The following is a 15,607-nucleotide window of genomic DNA, read 5'->3' as shown; positions in this document are numbered from 1 at the left end:
CACAGTGGGGTGAACAGCTGGGTGCCTAGGGCATCTCGATGATGCCCAGATGTGCCACTTCCTGAATCCAAGGGAAGCCCGAATTTCCTTAAGAAAACGAGCTCTACTGTTGATGCATTGTCCTTTTCTGGAACAACACACCTGAACTCACTGAGTGCTCGGCATTTTAGTACATCAAATCGCCCATGTGGAGGACATATGTTTAGAGAGCGAGTTTGGGGGTAAAACACGTGATCTTCCTTCAAGAGTGCCATGTGGGTATTTAGAAGGATGAATGACTGGCAGGAAACACAGCTGGCCTCATTCTCAAATCTGACTGAGGTGTAGAGCAGTAACTGAACTTCAGCCAGAGAAGGGATATTGGTCTCCATATTTCCATGAAGAAAGTAAATCATGTCAACCAACGTTGCCTGGAATTTGGAGGAGAAATGAACTCCATTTGCCAGAACTAAATCAGGGATTTCTGCCTTCCAATCAAGAGAAAGCTGAACAAGATCCTGCCGGAGTAAAGGGTGATTTCTGTAGGCTGCAGCTTCAGACTCTTCTATCAGGACATGGAGGAGGTCCCAGCATAGCTGTTGAGAGAGGTTTTTATTGTAACTGAGCACAGTAAGCAGCAGGTCCTGTGTGGCGCCCAGGAATCGAATGCTCTGCCCAGCAAAGCCAACTTGAATCTCCTGCAGAGCAGAGAGAGGAAGGACATGAAAGATGTCCATGGAGGCCAGGCAACTATCTGACAGGACCAGAGCACACAAAGTTGAAGGCAACAGGAGCAAGCATGCGGGCTGGGGGTCAGGCTGGGTGCAGTTAGCAACCGAGAGCCAGTAAATACCTTTGACTTGCTTCACATCACCCAAATGCTCTTGCAGAGAACAGCTCAGGTATGCAAGTAGGTCTGTGAGAGGGTGATCCTGAAGCTTCAGCATTTGCTCTGGGAATGGTACAAGAGTCTGCTTAAATGCAGAGACCTTTCCAGCATCTTCATAGTCAACACAGAAAACTGAACTTGGTGAGGAACCTAGTGAGCCTGTGGCCGTGAAGGGAAAGTCTGTGGAAGGTGCCATGTTCTCTGCTGACTGTGGGCTCTCGGAGTCCTTGCTGTTGTGGCTTCCAACCTGAGTTTCAGAAATGGGAGGAGCTGGTGGCACCACGTATGACCTCAAGGGCAGCTCTTGGGGTAAGTGCTCTAGAAATGGCAGGCTTCTGATAAAAGTTGTTACATGGGAGGTAAATCCACTTGGGTCACACATATTTCCTACATGCTTGGCTTGGCTCATCACTTTTGTGGCAGCCTGCATCAGGTGCCCACTGGTGTCTTTATAAAGGTCTGAGAATTTGCGGTAAAAATACCCCAGCCGCTTCTCTGCTTCTGCCCTGATATTAATCAGTGGTGCTAGAGAGCTAGTGTTTTCAGCAGCCAACTCTTTCTTATTTTGCTGCTCACCAGAGGCTGGTGCACTCTGAGGGGAGTGGCCAGCTAGGTGTTCCTCTCGAGAAATGCTTTCAGAGAGTACAAAGCAGAGCACCCTGCTTTGCATTGCCTGCTGGCTTCCTCTGTGTATAGATACTTGCTGGGACAAGTGTTTCAGCAATGCCCAGCTGGACTCCATTCCCAAGCTGTGTTCGTCTCCAGGGGTCATCAGCTCATTACAATTTTCTGATTTACCCTGAAAACTGTGTGCATCTCTGGTGTTGCTTTTGGTAAGAGACGTGATTTCAGGTAGATGAAGACATTTTGATTCAAGATGGCCAGAGTGCTCAGGGTGATGATGTTTGTAACCAATGTCCTGAAACACCTCAGGGCCTGACATGGGTTGGCTCCAGTTGTTTGAATCCACCTCATTCTTCTCCTCTCCAAGGAAGTTGGAAGTGTCAGTGGCATCTTTGGGTAGAAACGAGACATACTGTGCAGACCGAGCCTGCCTTTTCTGTTTAGGATGTCAAAAGAGGTTGAAATGGGGATGTGCTATTACTCTGTGTGATTCTTTAGTGCATGATGATTTTTGTAACCATTGGATTCATTTGGGTGGATTAACTGAGAGGTTAAGTAGAAAGCCTAAGTCATTTGTATTGATTGAAACATGATTTAAAAAGAGATGATCTGATTTGTATATAGTAATCAATTTCCATATTATATGTCATTACAAATCACTGGGTATTTTGATAGAAACACCTGATGTAGGATTGACCCACAGTATCCATTTCTTGGTCTAAGATCACAGTCTCTCTAACATGAACCCCTAAACTTTTGAGTCAATGTTTAAAAGGTCACAGCTAGTTGTATGACCATACGTGTAAAATGCAGACTAAACAGACCAAATCAGGGCATATGAGAAGAAAATCAGTAAGGCCAAAGAAATTTACAGACATTCCAATCCAAGTCACATTTATCTTTTTTGGTTCATTTCATGGGAGTCTTGAATCACGTGCTCCCTGATTGGAATACCATCACTGATAGCTACAAGTCATCACTATGGAAGGCTGCATGCCTGCCTTGTCTTGGTCACTGTGGATACGAAGAATGTGGCAGCGTCTTGGTCTGCCTGAGTTACCTGCTGGAAGAAGGGTGTCTAAGGAGGCTAATGTCATTACTGGGTGTGATAGGAGAGAGTGAGTGTAGTCAAAGTCAGTCAAGATGACTATGGAACACCCACCCTCTTGCTCTGTTTGATGGTGGACAATAGATAGGGGAAGAGTTCTACTACGTAGAAACTTTTTTTAAATTAGGGAACTATATGGGAATGATATGCCCCTTGTTAGAAGAAAATATAAGTGAATTCTTACGAATTGTACTCCCAAAGAAATGTGTGACAATCAACCAGAGGAACAGGCTGAACAATAAAAGGGGACTTCCTATGTAATACCGCCAACTCAGTCTATAAAATGAACATTTAAAAAAAAATACTGAGAAGTACTCAGTTCAATTTCCAATCCCCTTATCTGATTCTGACTGTGTAATTCTGCCTTTTAAATGCAGACCAAGGGAAAGGATACTGTTAGGAATGAGGAACTGGGCACATCTCCATCACAGCTACAGGATATTCGAATAAAACTAAAGCTGGTTTGGGCCTGCAGGATTCCCTTTAATTTTAAGTTCATTTAATAGCTTTCCTTCCCTATTAGCCATTAATCTCACTGGGACTTCAAAATTCTAATTATGCAACTAAACATTAAGAAAATTTAATCACACAAGCATGCCATAATTTAAGTAACCCTATCAATCTGAAAAATCATTACCTACCTCATATTTTAGCTTACGTTGAATGGTGCCATTGTGAAGTTCCTCATTACCCTGGAAAGAAAATAAAAAGCCTCCTATATTAAATTATAGCATGCTCATAGAGGAGAGAAAAACTGATTCCATTACAAGTATTTATGGGAACAAAATTCTAAAGAAACATACTTGTCATTCAAAAGTGAAAACCCTTCTACAGGAAGTACATTCCCAAAGGAAATATGTCTCTTATTGAATTATTTGCCAGAAAGAGAATGGAGCCATTTATTTCTAATCTTGAAATTCAAAGAATAATATTACAAGCAAAATTTCCTTAGGATATTTCTTAGTTTGAAAGTTAGAAATGAATTGTATTTCAGTATGGAAATCAGTATTGTGGTACCTAAATATGTATACATGTGTGTCTGTGTGTATATATGTGTGTGCATATATATATATATGAACAGAAGTACCATATGATCCAGCTCTGCCACTTCTGAGAGTATGTGCAAGTGACTGAAGTCAACCTGCACCGGAGAGCTCACACAACCATGTTTATCACAGCATTAAGAGGCAAGTTAAGAAGTCGGCCTAGGTGCCTATCGAGAGATGAATGAAGAAAGAAAATGTGGTACTACAGAACAATGGAGTTTTACCCAGCCACAAAGAAGAACAAGCATCCCTTAATCACAGGGAAATGGAGGGAATGAGTCATCATGTTAACCAACGTAATCCAGACTCAGAGAGAGTGGTGCTGTGTCTTTCTTCTCATGTGTACAATTTAGAAAAAAAAAAATCAAAACAGAACAAAAAACAAAGCCCTATCAGGGCATAAAAGTGAAACGGGACGGTTAGGGATGTGGATGGAGACCATGGGCAGGGGACGGGCAACAGCAAGTAAACATGAGGAAAATGTCTTACACATATGGTCAAAGTATGACAACGAGATAAGTCTGTTATTTTGTAAAATTCATATATATCAATAATAAAGAAATAAGCTTCCATCTTGATAAAAATCAGCTTATCACAAGTACTCATCTTCTGAAAGGGAAACTATATATCTAATTTCAATAATTATTTACAAAGTAAATAATATATTATTGAAATTGGTATTTGGGAAAAAGTAGAAATGTTGCATGTAGATTTTTTTTTATAAATCAAAGCAAATAAAGCAAGTTAAGAACTTTGACACGCACTTAATAAAAGTTTCCTCAAAACTAAAAATGTGTAAAATAAGCTGCTCTTCAATTAATTATATTTGAAAACCATTCAGCTCCATCCAATCAACATTTAATGCTCTTTCTGGAACATTCCACATCTGAATTTTCATTAAGCAGCAATAATGGCCATATAATTTGGCTCCTTCATCTCACCTTCATCACATCTGCAGCTACATGGCTGGCATCACCAATTGCCCGGTGCAAATCATGAAGGCGTCTTTGGACCTCTTCCTCGATGTAAGCACTGATTCTGAAAACCATGGAAGTGGGACAGTTAGGAATGCATCTAGTTGTTATAAATGGTTATTGGCTCTGTTAAAGGCCCCCAACGGGGGCCTTTTCATGACAGACATGGTAGAACTGGAAAGTGCCATGTTAAAGCCAAATAATCCAGATTCAGAAAGAGAGGCATCACATCTTTTCTCTAAAATGTGCAATTTAGAAAAAAAATCCAAAAGAGAACAAAAAGGAAAGTCCTATCAGGTCATGAAAGTCCTAATACTCATTTTATTATTTATTTCCATATAAATCAAATTTGGGATGAAAGCTTTTTTTTTTTTTTTCCGTCTTTTACAAGAAATCTGGCACCGTGCAGTCACTATCTGAGTTTTCCTCAAATGAAACAGAACTGGATTGAATACCAGGATATTGGAACCAGAGACAGTAAGTGACTCCATACAAATTTTTCCTGGATTTTATTAGTAGAAACACATTGCAGGATAAAGGAAACCTGTGGTCACGGCTATCAGAGGCTTTGTGCACAAAGATCCTTATTTAAGACATATGGTTTCCTCATATGAAAAAGGAAGACACAGATGACATTTATTTTTCAATCACAAGGCCATTTATGATAATTATGAAAGTTTAAAAGAGGCAGAGGACATCCCAGTCTCAACTGGTCAACTAGAACAACGTCTTGCATTACTCCTAGTCTGGCTTATCTCTCCAGTTGGGCTATTTGCATATAGTCAGTGAGGCTGCATCAAAAAGGTTTCTTTAAGCAAGACTGCTTGGCACAAGGTGAAAAGAGAGAGGAAGTCCAAAACTGTTGGCTTCTGAATTAATTGCCAAGTAATCTCTGGTGCCCTATGGAATGCAGATGAATCTGTGTGAAGTATAACTATCACCCCTGACCATCCCAGTGGCTTTCAGTGCAGTCTTTGGTCTGCCGATAGGCCACGCCTCCCACAGGGAACAGGGTCAAGAGAATGTTTTAGTCACATCAAAAATCCTTCCAGTGACTCAGACTGCCCAAAGCCAGCTTAACTTGGTTCTAGGCATACTTCCTCCAGTTCCACAGTTTCTTCCTTTTCATCCATCCATCTATCCATCCATCCATCCACCCATCCATCCATCCATCCACACTCATTCATGGGTATATGTATATGGGCATATGCATGTTCGTGTGGGTAGGGACACATTTGTGTAGAACAAGGAGGACAGACAAGCTTCAGCACCATTCCTCAGGTACCATTCACCTTTTTTCTTTTTTCTTTTTTTTTGAGAAAGGGTCCTTCACAGGACTGGCACTTCCAAAGTCGACTAAGATGGCCGGCCAGTAAGCCTCAGGCTCCACCTGCATCTGCCTCCTCAGTGCTGAACTTGTATAAGTACCACCTCGCCCAGCTTTGTTTCTTCACATGGGCTCTAGGGATTGAACTCGGGACCTGAAGCTTACAAAGCAAGCATTTACTGACTGAGCTAGTACTCAAGCACTTTTCCCAGTACTAGATGGGTTTTTAAATTCAGTAGTTTCATATTTATGCCTCCATACATTCACTAAAATAAATAAATCTGTCTTTGTAGATAAAGATGTAAAAATCTTAACATTTTGTGCTAAACAACAAAGAAACAATTTTCTAAAATGCGGGGTAAAGACATTAATATTTTGATAGAGTACCCCAAATAAAACACACTATTTAACTTTCAGTATTGAAACCAAAATCATGTAGAGCTGAAAATGAACTATGGTCATTTATAAACTACCTCCCCTGTCCTTCACTGACATTTTAAACTGGCCCCATGAAAAAAAAAATCACAAATCTATACTAAGGGGCTAGGGAGGTTCATGCCATTTTGAGCACATTTTGATATCCAAATATTTAGCTCCTATACACAGGCTGCAAAGCTACCCAGCTAGAAACTTCCCTAAGATACAATTCAGTTACTTTTCAACCTGGCCACTTGCAGCACTGTGTTCTGAAAGAGTTGGCTTCTCTGCATCTTTTAATTCTACTGTCTCACTCAAACTGTTTGAACCAAACTCCTTGGATTTGGCTGGCCAGCTCTTATGTCACTGATTTCTATCACACACAATTCCCATCACCTTGCCACAGGCCAGGCAGCATCTGGTAAAGACAGTACATCTCAAGCACAGCATTCCTGTTGCCTCTGATAGACCCCCTCCATATGTAAACGAGCTAATATGGTACAAGCCATTAAATAAAATCAAAGCAAAGCATGGAAGTGGTTGGATGTTGCATACCTGGCATCCATCAGTGGAGCCAGATGACAGTTTTCAGCACTGGGTGGCAAGCCAGAAGCAGCAGCCTTCCCCTGCAGGGTCTCATGATGATGTCGTTGAACACTATCCATCTCACAGATTTTCTGCTTCAGCTGCTGGATTTCATGTTCTAACCTAAAAAGATGTGAGCCACACGAATCCACTAATCAACAATAGTTCACGAGATCATTCTCTCTAAGAAACTTTGTTCTAAAAACCATGGGGGAACCAGAAAGAATTCAAGAAGCTTTACCTTTTAGAAGAAAAGATACCATGCACACACACGTAAAGCCAAGGAATACAGTGAAAATGAGCCAGGAGAAGGGCACGGAATGAGTGCTGCAGGCATTCAAGTGTTAGAGGGCCTGACCAACCAGGACAATGACACTTCTGCTACATTCCAAGCAAGTCCTTGGAGGTAGCTAACCAGGATTCTGAGTCCCTCAAGTCTCACTTTAGCAAGAGCTGGTTGTGAATTATATACCAAAATTCTGTTAAAAATTTTGCTTGAAAATATCTATGCTTCAAAAAGCTTGCAGAAACCACCAATCTAGGAGGGAGTTCATGGTCAAGGTAAGTCTTCAAAGGCTATTGGAATGTGGGGCATTTAGAGAAGACATTGGAAGACATTCTAAGTACAGAAAGCAAAGAAACTATGCCATCAAAACCAGGAAGACACTTTGGCCAAGGCAGAGGGAGTGGGAAGTGGAAGCAAGGGAGGCAGACATAAGAAATAAAGCTGAGTTCCCTGGGAAAACTAGCTCCAGTGATATGTGACCCATCTCATAGGATATCAGCTATGTGAAATGTTGACCTAGGTGAGCTTGAATCCTGGACCACCAGGCTGGACAAGGCCCAAGCTTGTTGGTAAATTTGGCCTCAGGGAACTAAAACCCAGCAGCTAAAGGCTATGTACCTCACTAAGTGTGAGTAGAAAGAAGTTATTAGAATCTGAGTTTCCATTTCTTCCTGGATCAAATGAGATCAATCAACTCTTTGATAATCTCTTCCATTTTCTTAAACTCTGAAAATCATAGACTTTAGCTTCAAATGCTGACACATCATGATGCTGCCGACCTTCTGCTGTCACCAGCAGCAACTTGACTGCTTCACCTGAACATGAAAGTCAAGGTCTTACTTTGTAGAGATGTGATCCTGGTGTCAGGAAAGGAAGTAGTCATGGGTTCTTATAGCAGGTCAACTCAGGTCTTATCTGTCTATCCATTAGCAAACATTTCCTGAGCATCAACTTTCAGAACATCCAATATTTTCAAAAGAGAGAATCAGTATAAAAGAGCTGTGTAAGGAGTTGGATGTGGTGGCACACACTTGTAAACCTGGGAGGTTCAGGTAAGCATATCAGGAGTTCATGGTCATCCTCTGCTACTTAGAGAATTTGAGGTCAGCCTGGATGAGACCTTGTCTTAACCAAACCAAACCAAACCAAAGAATGGTGCAAAGGGCCACATGGAGGGCAAATAATCAGGGAACAGTATCAAGAGGGTCTCAGCAATAGCAAGGAAACAAGCAGGATGCGGGCAGATAATGAGCAATGTTCACGATCTGATGCCTATTGTGGTTGCTCACAGGTGTCCTTCAAGGCAAAGACAGTGAAAAAGACTACAGAGGCAACTTAGCAATGAGAGTCTGAGTGGGGTCTTACAGACTCAGTGAGATTTATCTGGGTGTCAAGGGTCAAACAGGAATTCCACAAAACAGATCCTATGTGAAGAACTGCCCTGCCTGTATTTCGGCCACAGGGTCAACCCACTCAGATCTGGGCAGGAAACAGACCTATATCCAAGTCACCAATCTGCCACTCTTTGTGTGTTACTAATCCCCAGTAGCAATACGACCACTGCAAATTTAAATCCCCTCCCTGTTACCTAGGGATGGTGGCACTTTTTCACTAGAAGACTCAGTGACAACACGGGCATGGCATTTGAAACACGTTTTTGGTTACACAGGATTACTCCTCACGGAGGTCAACTTCATTACTGAGGACTCAGATAAAAAAACTGATTGAATGTGGGTATCACAGTTTCCTCCTATCTCTTCTATGATGACAGAAGGGCTTTCTCGTGGAGGTACCTGCCACATGTCATTGGGGCAGCTAGAATGAGCAGCAGTGGAACAATAGTGAAATAGCTTAGCCTTGTTCATAATGCACTGAGGAGCCAATTCAAAAGCATGTCCAGCGCAGCAGTGTTGTCCTATCTGGTGCCATATGGGTTCAGTATTTTACACTTGTGCAATTTCACAAAGGCCCAAGTCAGGCTGCACAGTGGTCCTGGTTTAACATGAGATGTCAAAAGGGAAATAAAATGTGGCAGAAATGTCCACAGAAGGCTGCTGGAGTATCACAGGCAGTGTAAAACGCCCAGAATTCATCAGCTTGAATTAGATCTTAGCGAAGTCTATTTCAACAGAACTCGGGAAGCTAACTGCCTGCCTCCTTTGCAAGGCTTCTGGAGGAATGCTGACACCGGGGAGTCTCTTCCACAGAGATTTCAAAATCATGTCTGCTATTATAGAGTATTAATACTAAACGGTTGCTTGACAAAAGTCAGGGATGTCAAGCTAAAAGCTCACGCTGCACTTACTGCACATTGCAGGATACAAATTGAGAGCGTGCCCTCCACTTCTTTAAATTTCCTGGGGCTGGTTTGTCCAGCAAATTCATTTTCATAACATACCTGCAATCATTTTCTTAAACCTTACGACCTATTTCTCTGAAATAACAGCATTATGGTTTTTGATTATTTTGTTTCTGTTTCACTACAGGAATTGCCAGAGAGTGACTGTAAATATAATCCACAGGATAAGCAGATCATTTAAAAGGAAGCTGTCTTGACCTTCTCAGGATATGTATGAATGGTGCAGTTAAAACTTCTGAGAAGGTCTTGCTTTGCCTGTGCAACTTTTCCTATGTCTCTGTCAAATGCCGAGTTGGAGTCTTGAGGCCACTGTAGACAGAATTCTGATGATTGTGGCTAGCACAGGACAGGGTCTCAGGTCCTTCAACCTAGGATTCAGTCAAGATCTATAAACTGAAGTTCACTGGAAAAGCCACACCTATAATGAAAATTCTGAAGACTTATGTACTAATTAGAACTCTGTGATGATGGAGAGTTGCAATGTTACAGCTAGAGTGTTAAAATTATTTGGGGCAATTTTTGTTTACCTTCATAGCCAGTTATCAGTCATGTGTATATTTGGCCCAACATCCTTCTGACTCTTAAGATAAATCTATTAAGATGTATCTCTAAGCTTGTCATGCCTAGACTCTACCAACCCAATAGCTAACAATGTCATCAGATAGCATGTAAACCCTACAACAGAGATTCCCCCAGTGTGCTAGAACTCACTTATGTCCGCAACAATGTGTTTGGTAAATGCACTGATCCGTGACTTTCACTTGTTTTATAAAAGTTCATGAGACCACTTCCACCAGAGTAGAACATGACATTTAGGACAACCTGAATCTGTGTTCCAAAGCCATGGTCTCTCAAAACTGGCTCAGTTTAAACTATCTCTTAATCCCTTTAAAGCAAAAGCTCTGTTTTGTGCCAACAACTCAACTGACAGGAGTGTGTAGAGCTAAAAGTAAATGGATGGGACCTCGGCTCTCACCCACCCCCTCTTAGAATTTCCCCAAGGTCATTCACATAGGACATGGAAGACCAGCCAGGGTATGACCCTTGCTTGTAAGTCTTTGAACTGGATTATGTTCACACACAAAGTAGTCCTTAGCCTTTGAGGCATTCTTAGAATGACTGTAAGATCCCAGAAAAGATGCTCTCAGATTCATGTGTTTTGAGAGCCTGGTCATCAAGGTGACAGAACAGGGCAGAAAGATAAATATTCTTTCCTTACCATGTAAAGACTGCTCACTTCATAGTTTTAAACAGCACCCCAAATGGTACCAATATATTATAAAACATGCTTGAATGTTCTACTGAGTTCAGAATCACTGGGAGAATGTGCTTGTAGGTTTAGTTGGTTGTCTTTTAATACACATTTGTGAGGTCTCGTCCCTAATACTGTAAATTGGTATATATGGGGAAAATACTCAATCTTAGTTCTCCTCAAGCTCATGATACATAATACATGCATTCTGGGTACAGTGCTTTACTGTATCCAGTGCTGCTCTTAGAGAAGACAGGAAGTTACCAGTGAAGAAGGACAAGGATGGCAGAGGGGAAGTGACAGGGGTGGAGAAGACAAACGTAGACAGAGAGAGGGAAACGGAGGGAACAGCAAAGGAACAAAGGATGGAAGAAACCAAAGGGGGACAGGAACGGGAATCAAGGCTGAAACTTTCCCAGTCTTTTGCAGTTATCAAAGTATGAAAACACACCTTCCACAGATCAGTGAACGGAAGGGCAAGGCAAGGACTTTGTTTTGTTTATGTGCTTTCTCAACTTTAGGCCAATGATTCTAAGATCCAATGAAAAAAACGAAAGAACAGTTTGGGGCACTCTTTTCAGGTTTTTTTTTTTTTTTTTTAATACATTTGCTTGGCGCAGCTAACAATTGCTCATAACTCTGGTTCCAGCCTTTTCTGTCCTCCGTGAGCATTGCGCAACATGGGTGCCCTTACCTACATGCAGGCGATACATGCATACACATAAAATAAAAATAATAAATAAAATATTTAAAATATATTTGCCTATGTATTAAGAACATAAAGTCTCAAAGAATCACTTTTCTAAAGGGACACTGAGAAACATTATGAGAGGCTGAAAATAAGCAATCGCTTGGCACCTACTGAATGCCTCCCTCCCTCTACCCCAGGCTCACCTCCATCGGTCCTTTACATGCATACACATAAAATAAAAATAATAAATAAAATATTTAAAATATATTTGCCTATGTATTAAGAACATAAAGTCTCAAAGAATCACTTTTCTAAAGGGACACTGAGAAACATTATGAGAGGCTGAAAATAAGCAATCGCTTGGCACCTACTGAATGCCTCCCTCCCTCTACCCCAGGCTCACCTCCATCGGTCCTTCTCCAGGGCTTCTTGCTCGGCCTCCAGGCTAGCCCGGAGCCCTGACTGCTCACTGCCACTGCTGTGAAGAGAGGCAAGTTTGTGCCTCTGCTCTTGGATCTCCAGGCCCAGGGTGGAGCGTCTCTGCAGGGCAGAATGCTGCTTCTCCAGCTTGGCCACAGCCCGCTCCAGTGCCTCTCTCTGCTGCTTCTCCAGGGACTCCAGAATTTCCTTTTCCTTTTTCCTCACTTTCTCTTCCTGTCTGGCGATGTTGGCTGTGAACTCGAAGGTGGCCTGGAGCTGCTGCAGCTGGTTAGCACTATCCCGGTACTGTACAATCTGCTCTTCTTTTTCTTCCATTTCTTTTTCTACTTGGTAGAGAGTGTTGTCTAAGCTCAGAGCACCCCTGTTAAGGATTTCAAGAGCCCTCTGCTTTTCTTCCAAAAGAGCGGGCAAATGATTTTGCAGAAGGTCTCGCAGCTGGCGCTCTTTACTCTGCAGCCTATACTCTGCTGGTTTTATTTTCTCTAGATCTTGAGTCACACAGGCAGCGTTGCTGATGCTACCCTCATTTGTTGCCAGCAACCTGGCTTCCTTGTCACTGTCACATTTTATACTCTTGAGGGTTTCCTGCTCTTCTTGAACTTCTTTTCCCAGGAGCTCTTTCTGCTGGACCAGGTCCTTTTCCAAGGTCGCCAGTTTGACAAGCTGCCTTCTCTTGAACTCCAAGAAATGCTGCTGAGCCTGTTCTAGTTCCTGGTCGCAGGCATGGTCCCCTGCGGCCCGGGCCTCCTTGGCCTGCAGGAGCGCTGCTCGAATGCCTTCTAGAATCCTCTTCTCCTCCTCAGCCCGCTGGACCTCGGCATGATGTAGCAGTGGAACCATCTCCTGCTTCTCCCGCAGCTGCTCCTCCAGGTGTGCCACACGCAGCACCTGCTCCTTCTCCTGCTCCTCCAGCCTCCTTTTCTCCAGCTCCAGCTTGGCGCTCTGGGCATCTTGCTCCCGGTGCAGCCGGTCTAGCTCCTGGAAGATCTGGACCTTCTCCGCCTGCTCGTGGTTATTGAGTTCTTGGAGCCTCCGGAGCTCCTCTCTGACGCGGGGAAGGCCCTCTTCCTCCTGCCGCTTCTTCTGCTGCTCCAGCTCCTGCTGTTCCCTTAGCCTCTCTTCCTCAAACTTTTCCTTCTCGGCCAGCAAGTCCTTGAGCTTGTTCTCAATGTGGAAGCTGCGGCGTTTGAGGCTCTCCTCCTGCTTGCGGATCTGACGTTGCACGATCTCGGTCTCCTTGCGTTGGGTCTCCACCTCCTGCTGCATCCGCTCCAGCTCTGCCTTGTCGGATTTCTGTTTTTCCTCCATCTCCTCAATGAGTTTCCTACAATGCAAATGGTGATTGGTCATTATTTGATCCCTACATTCAGACATCACTCTAACATCCTCTGAAACCGTTATCTTTCAACTGGAAGGTTCTGAAAATGTCCAGGTAGCATGAGGCTGACCCTTCCGTACAATAAAATAAACATTTCAAATTGTTCAGCAGAACACTATTTCATTTTCTTTATTTACTGTCCAACAGATCATCTGCCTGGTCTCCTGAAGAAGCTTCTCATATCATTTCCTTGTGAAGCTTAGAATCATAATGTGTTATGCACGATATAATTAAAAAAATCCCCCTGAGCTCAAAGAGAAAGCACCATGTCCAATTTAAATTTAAATGTGGATAATTTTATTCAGCCCAGTGACTAAAATGCAACAGAAGTTCAGTGACAAGATGACATTAAATAAAAATGCTTTTGCTATCTTCAACGCACTAGGGTCAAATACCAAAGTCAGAGGAATGAACAGCTGATTATTCCAGCTTTAAAAAAAAACCAAAGACCCTACATGGTCTTTCACATTTAATCACTGGTTTAGGACAAATCATGATTACCAAAATGGCTTAAAACATTGAAAACAACTGGAATATGTTAGGCTACGCCAATAGATGGGGTTTACATGTTGTGTTTTCTGTTGGGGTACAACTGATTCTCACATAGTGCTAGATCAGGCTAGAGAGCTGGGGTGGTCTCTAAAGCAAGGGTGTGGAATAATGGTGCTAACAGGTGGCCTCCATCTCCTGACCCCCAAACTCCTGTCTCCTATGATGCTGGAAGGTAAACTCATTTGAATCTGATATTTATACTGTGGATTTCAGAAAATATCTACTTTTCAGATTCTTTATGGTCTAAGCATCTCTTTCGATGTCTATCCTTGGTCTACTTCTTGACTTGTTAAATGGGACAGGGAAGAAAAATAAAAAATATGATTGTATTAAACAAATACTTCAGAACAAAGATCTTGCCAAGTCCAGTAAGCAGTCAGCCACACTTACACACCCCAAATAAAAGCAAACAAAGGACAAGGAGAAGCGAAGTACAGGCGGGAAGTGGGAACAGATGAGCAAAGGTGTTTAAAGGGGGCGTGCTGGCTGCGGGGGTGCATGCCTGTCAATCCTGCACTTCTCACGCTGTAGGAGGCTAGCCTGGGTTACATGGTGAGACCCTGTCTAAAAACAAAGCAAATCAATACAAAAACAAAGCCTAGGGATATAATCCAGTGACAGAGCAAGCATTCGTTCGGAATTCCAACTAAAAAAGTTGGTGAGGGGCAGTTAGCAAGAGAGAAAAATACTTTTGATCTTTCATTCATTGGTTCATATGCTCTTGACCTTTTAAAAAAAAATCAAGGGATAATAAGAGAAGATATGCTTGTGGGTTAAATTTAAACACATTTTATATGCTTAATTTGCTGACTGTTCCCTGTTTCTCACAAGTATTTGAAGATAACCTGCTGTGAAAATTTAAACATGAGGAAAGTCAGTCATGCCTGAGCTATGCAAACAGCAGCCCTGGAAGGAGAGAACCACTGAAACAGACACAGGAGACATCAGCAAAGGACTTAACACAGGACCCACAGGCAGCAGGGAGGCGGGACCCTCACAGGGCTTACCTTTTACTTTCTAGCTTTTCAAGTTCTTCACGCTGCTGCCTCTCAAATTCAAGTCTGATGAAACCAAATGAAAATAAGTCATTTTTGTGATAGGGCGTTTCTGTATACAGAGTGACATTACAGCATCAGTTTAAGTATTATTTTAGTTACTGTAGATTAGCAAGTTTAAAATGCATTCTTTGCACTATGATTATGATTAGAAATTAGATATAATTTTAGGTGTTTGAACGTAGACTGAAAAGAACAGATTTGATTTGAAGGAAAACAAAATGTCACTGTATTTTTTTAATAAAAAAACCAAACAGAGTTAAAGACAACTTCTAAATGATAAGCAGGTCTATTCCATACAGCTTAGACACTGATGAGTAAGTAAAAAGGAGAATCTCTACCTTAGACAGATGGGTCCTTTTATAGGGAAAAGACTGCCAGGGAGGTAGAGGGGGAGAGAGCACAGACATGGATTTAGAAAACAATTCAACAGGAGGAAACATAAGCAGAAAAGCAGTAATGTACGTAAAAACAGCCATGCACAAATCAAAGTCTTTTTTATAAATATCACACTTCCCAATAATTTCATGAAGCAAACATTATAAAAAGTTAGCTTGTTATGTTTTGCACACTTCTCATGATAATAACTACTGAGCACAGAAAGTGACTAATCACAGCAAAGCCCTAGTTTCAGTACTTTGCAG

General features: G+C 42.1%; 1 protein-coding gene across 2 annotated transcripts in view; it reads right to left on the bottom strand.

The window, feature by feature from the left end:
* The window catches only part of Kif16b (kinesin family member 16B), a 299,448-nt gene that overhangs the window by 98,366 nt on the left and 185,475 nt on the right, over nucleotides 1-15,607 (bottom strand). The window contains exons 18-23 of one of the 2 annotated variants that reach the window (XM_029565752.1): nucleotides 15,305-15,337; nucleotides 14,916-14,969; nucleotides 11,941-13,302; nucleotides 6,920-7,072; nucleotides 4,588-4,684; nucleotides 3,242-3,292 (exon numbers count right to left, since the gene is read on the bottom strand). In XM_029565752.1, the coding sequence (XP_029421612.1) occupies nucleotides 3,242-3,292; nucleotides 4,588-4,684; nucleotides 6,920-7,072; nucleotides 11,941-13,302; nucleotides 14,916-14,969; nucleotides 15,305-15,337 (1,750 nt within the window). The remainder of the gene's footprint in view (nucleotides 1-3,241; nucleotides 3,293-4,587; nucleotides 4,685-6,919; nucleotides 7,073-11,940; nucleotides 13,303-14,915; nucleotides 14,970-15,304; nucleotides 15,338-15,607) is intronic. The other variant, XM_029565753.1, reaches the window with a different exon arrangement.

The sequence above is a fragment of the Nannospalax galili genome, unplaced genomic scaffold (genome assembly GCF_000622305.1).
Source record: "Nannospalax galili isolate Female #2095 unplaced genomic scaffold, S.galili_v1.0 scaffold1118, whole genome shotgun sequence".
Lineage (NCBI taxonomy): Eukaryota > Metazoa > Chordata > Mammalia > Rodentia > Spalacidae > Nannospalax > Nannospalax galili.
This window is presented reverse-complemented; position numbering and strand designations above follow the sequence as displayed.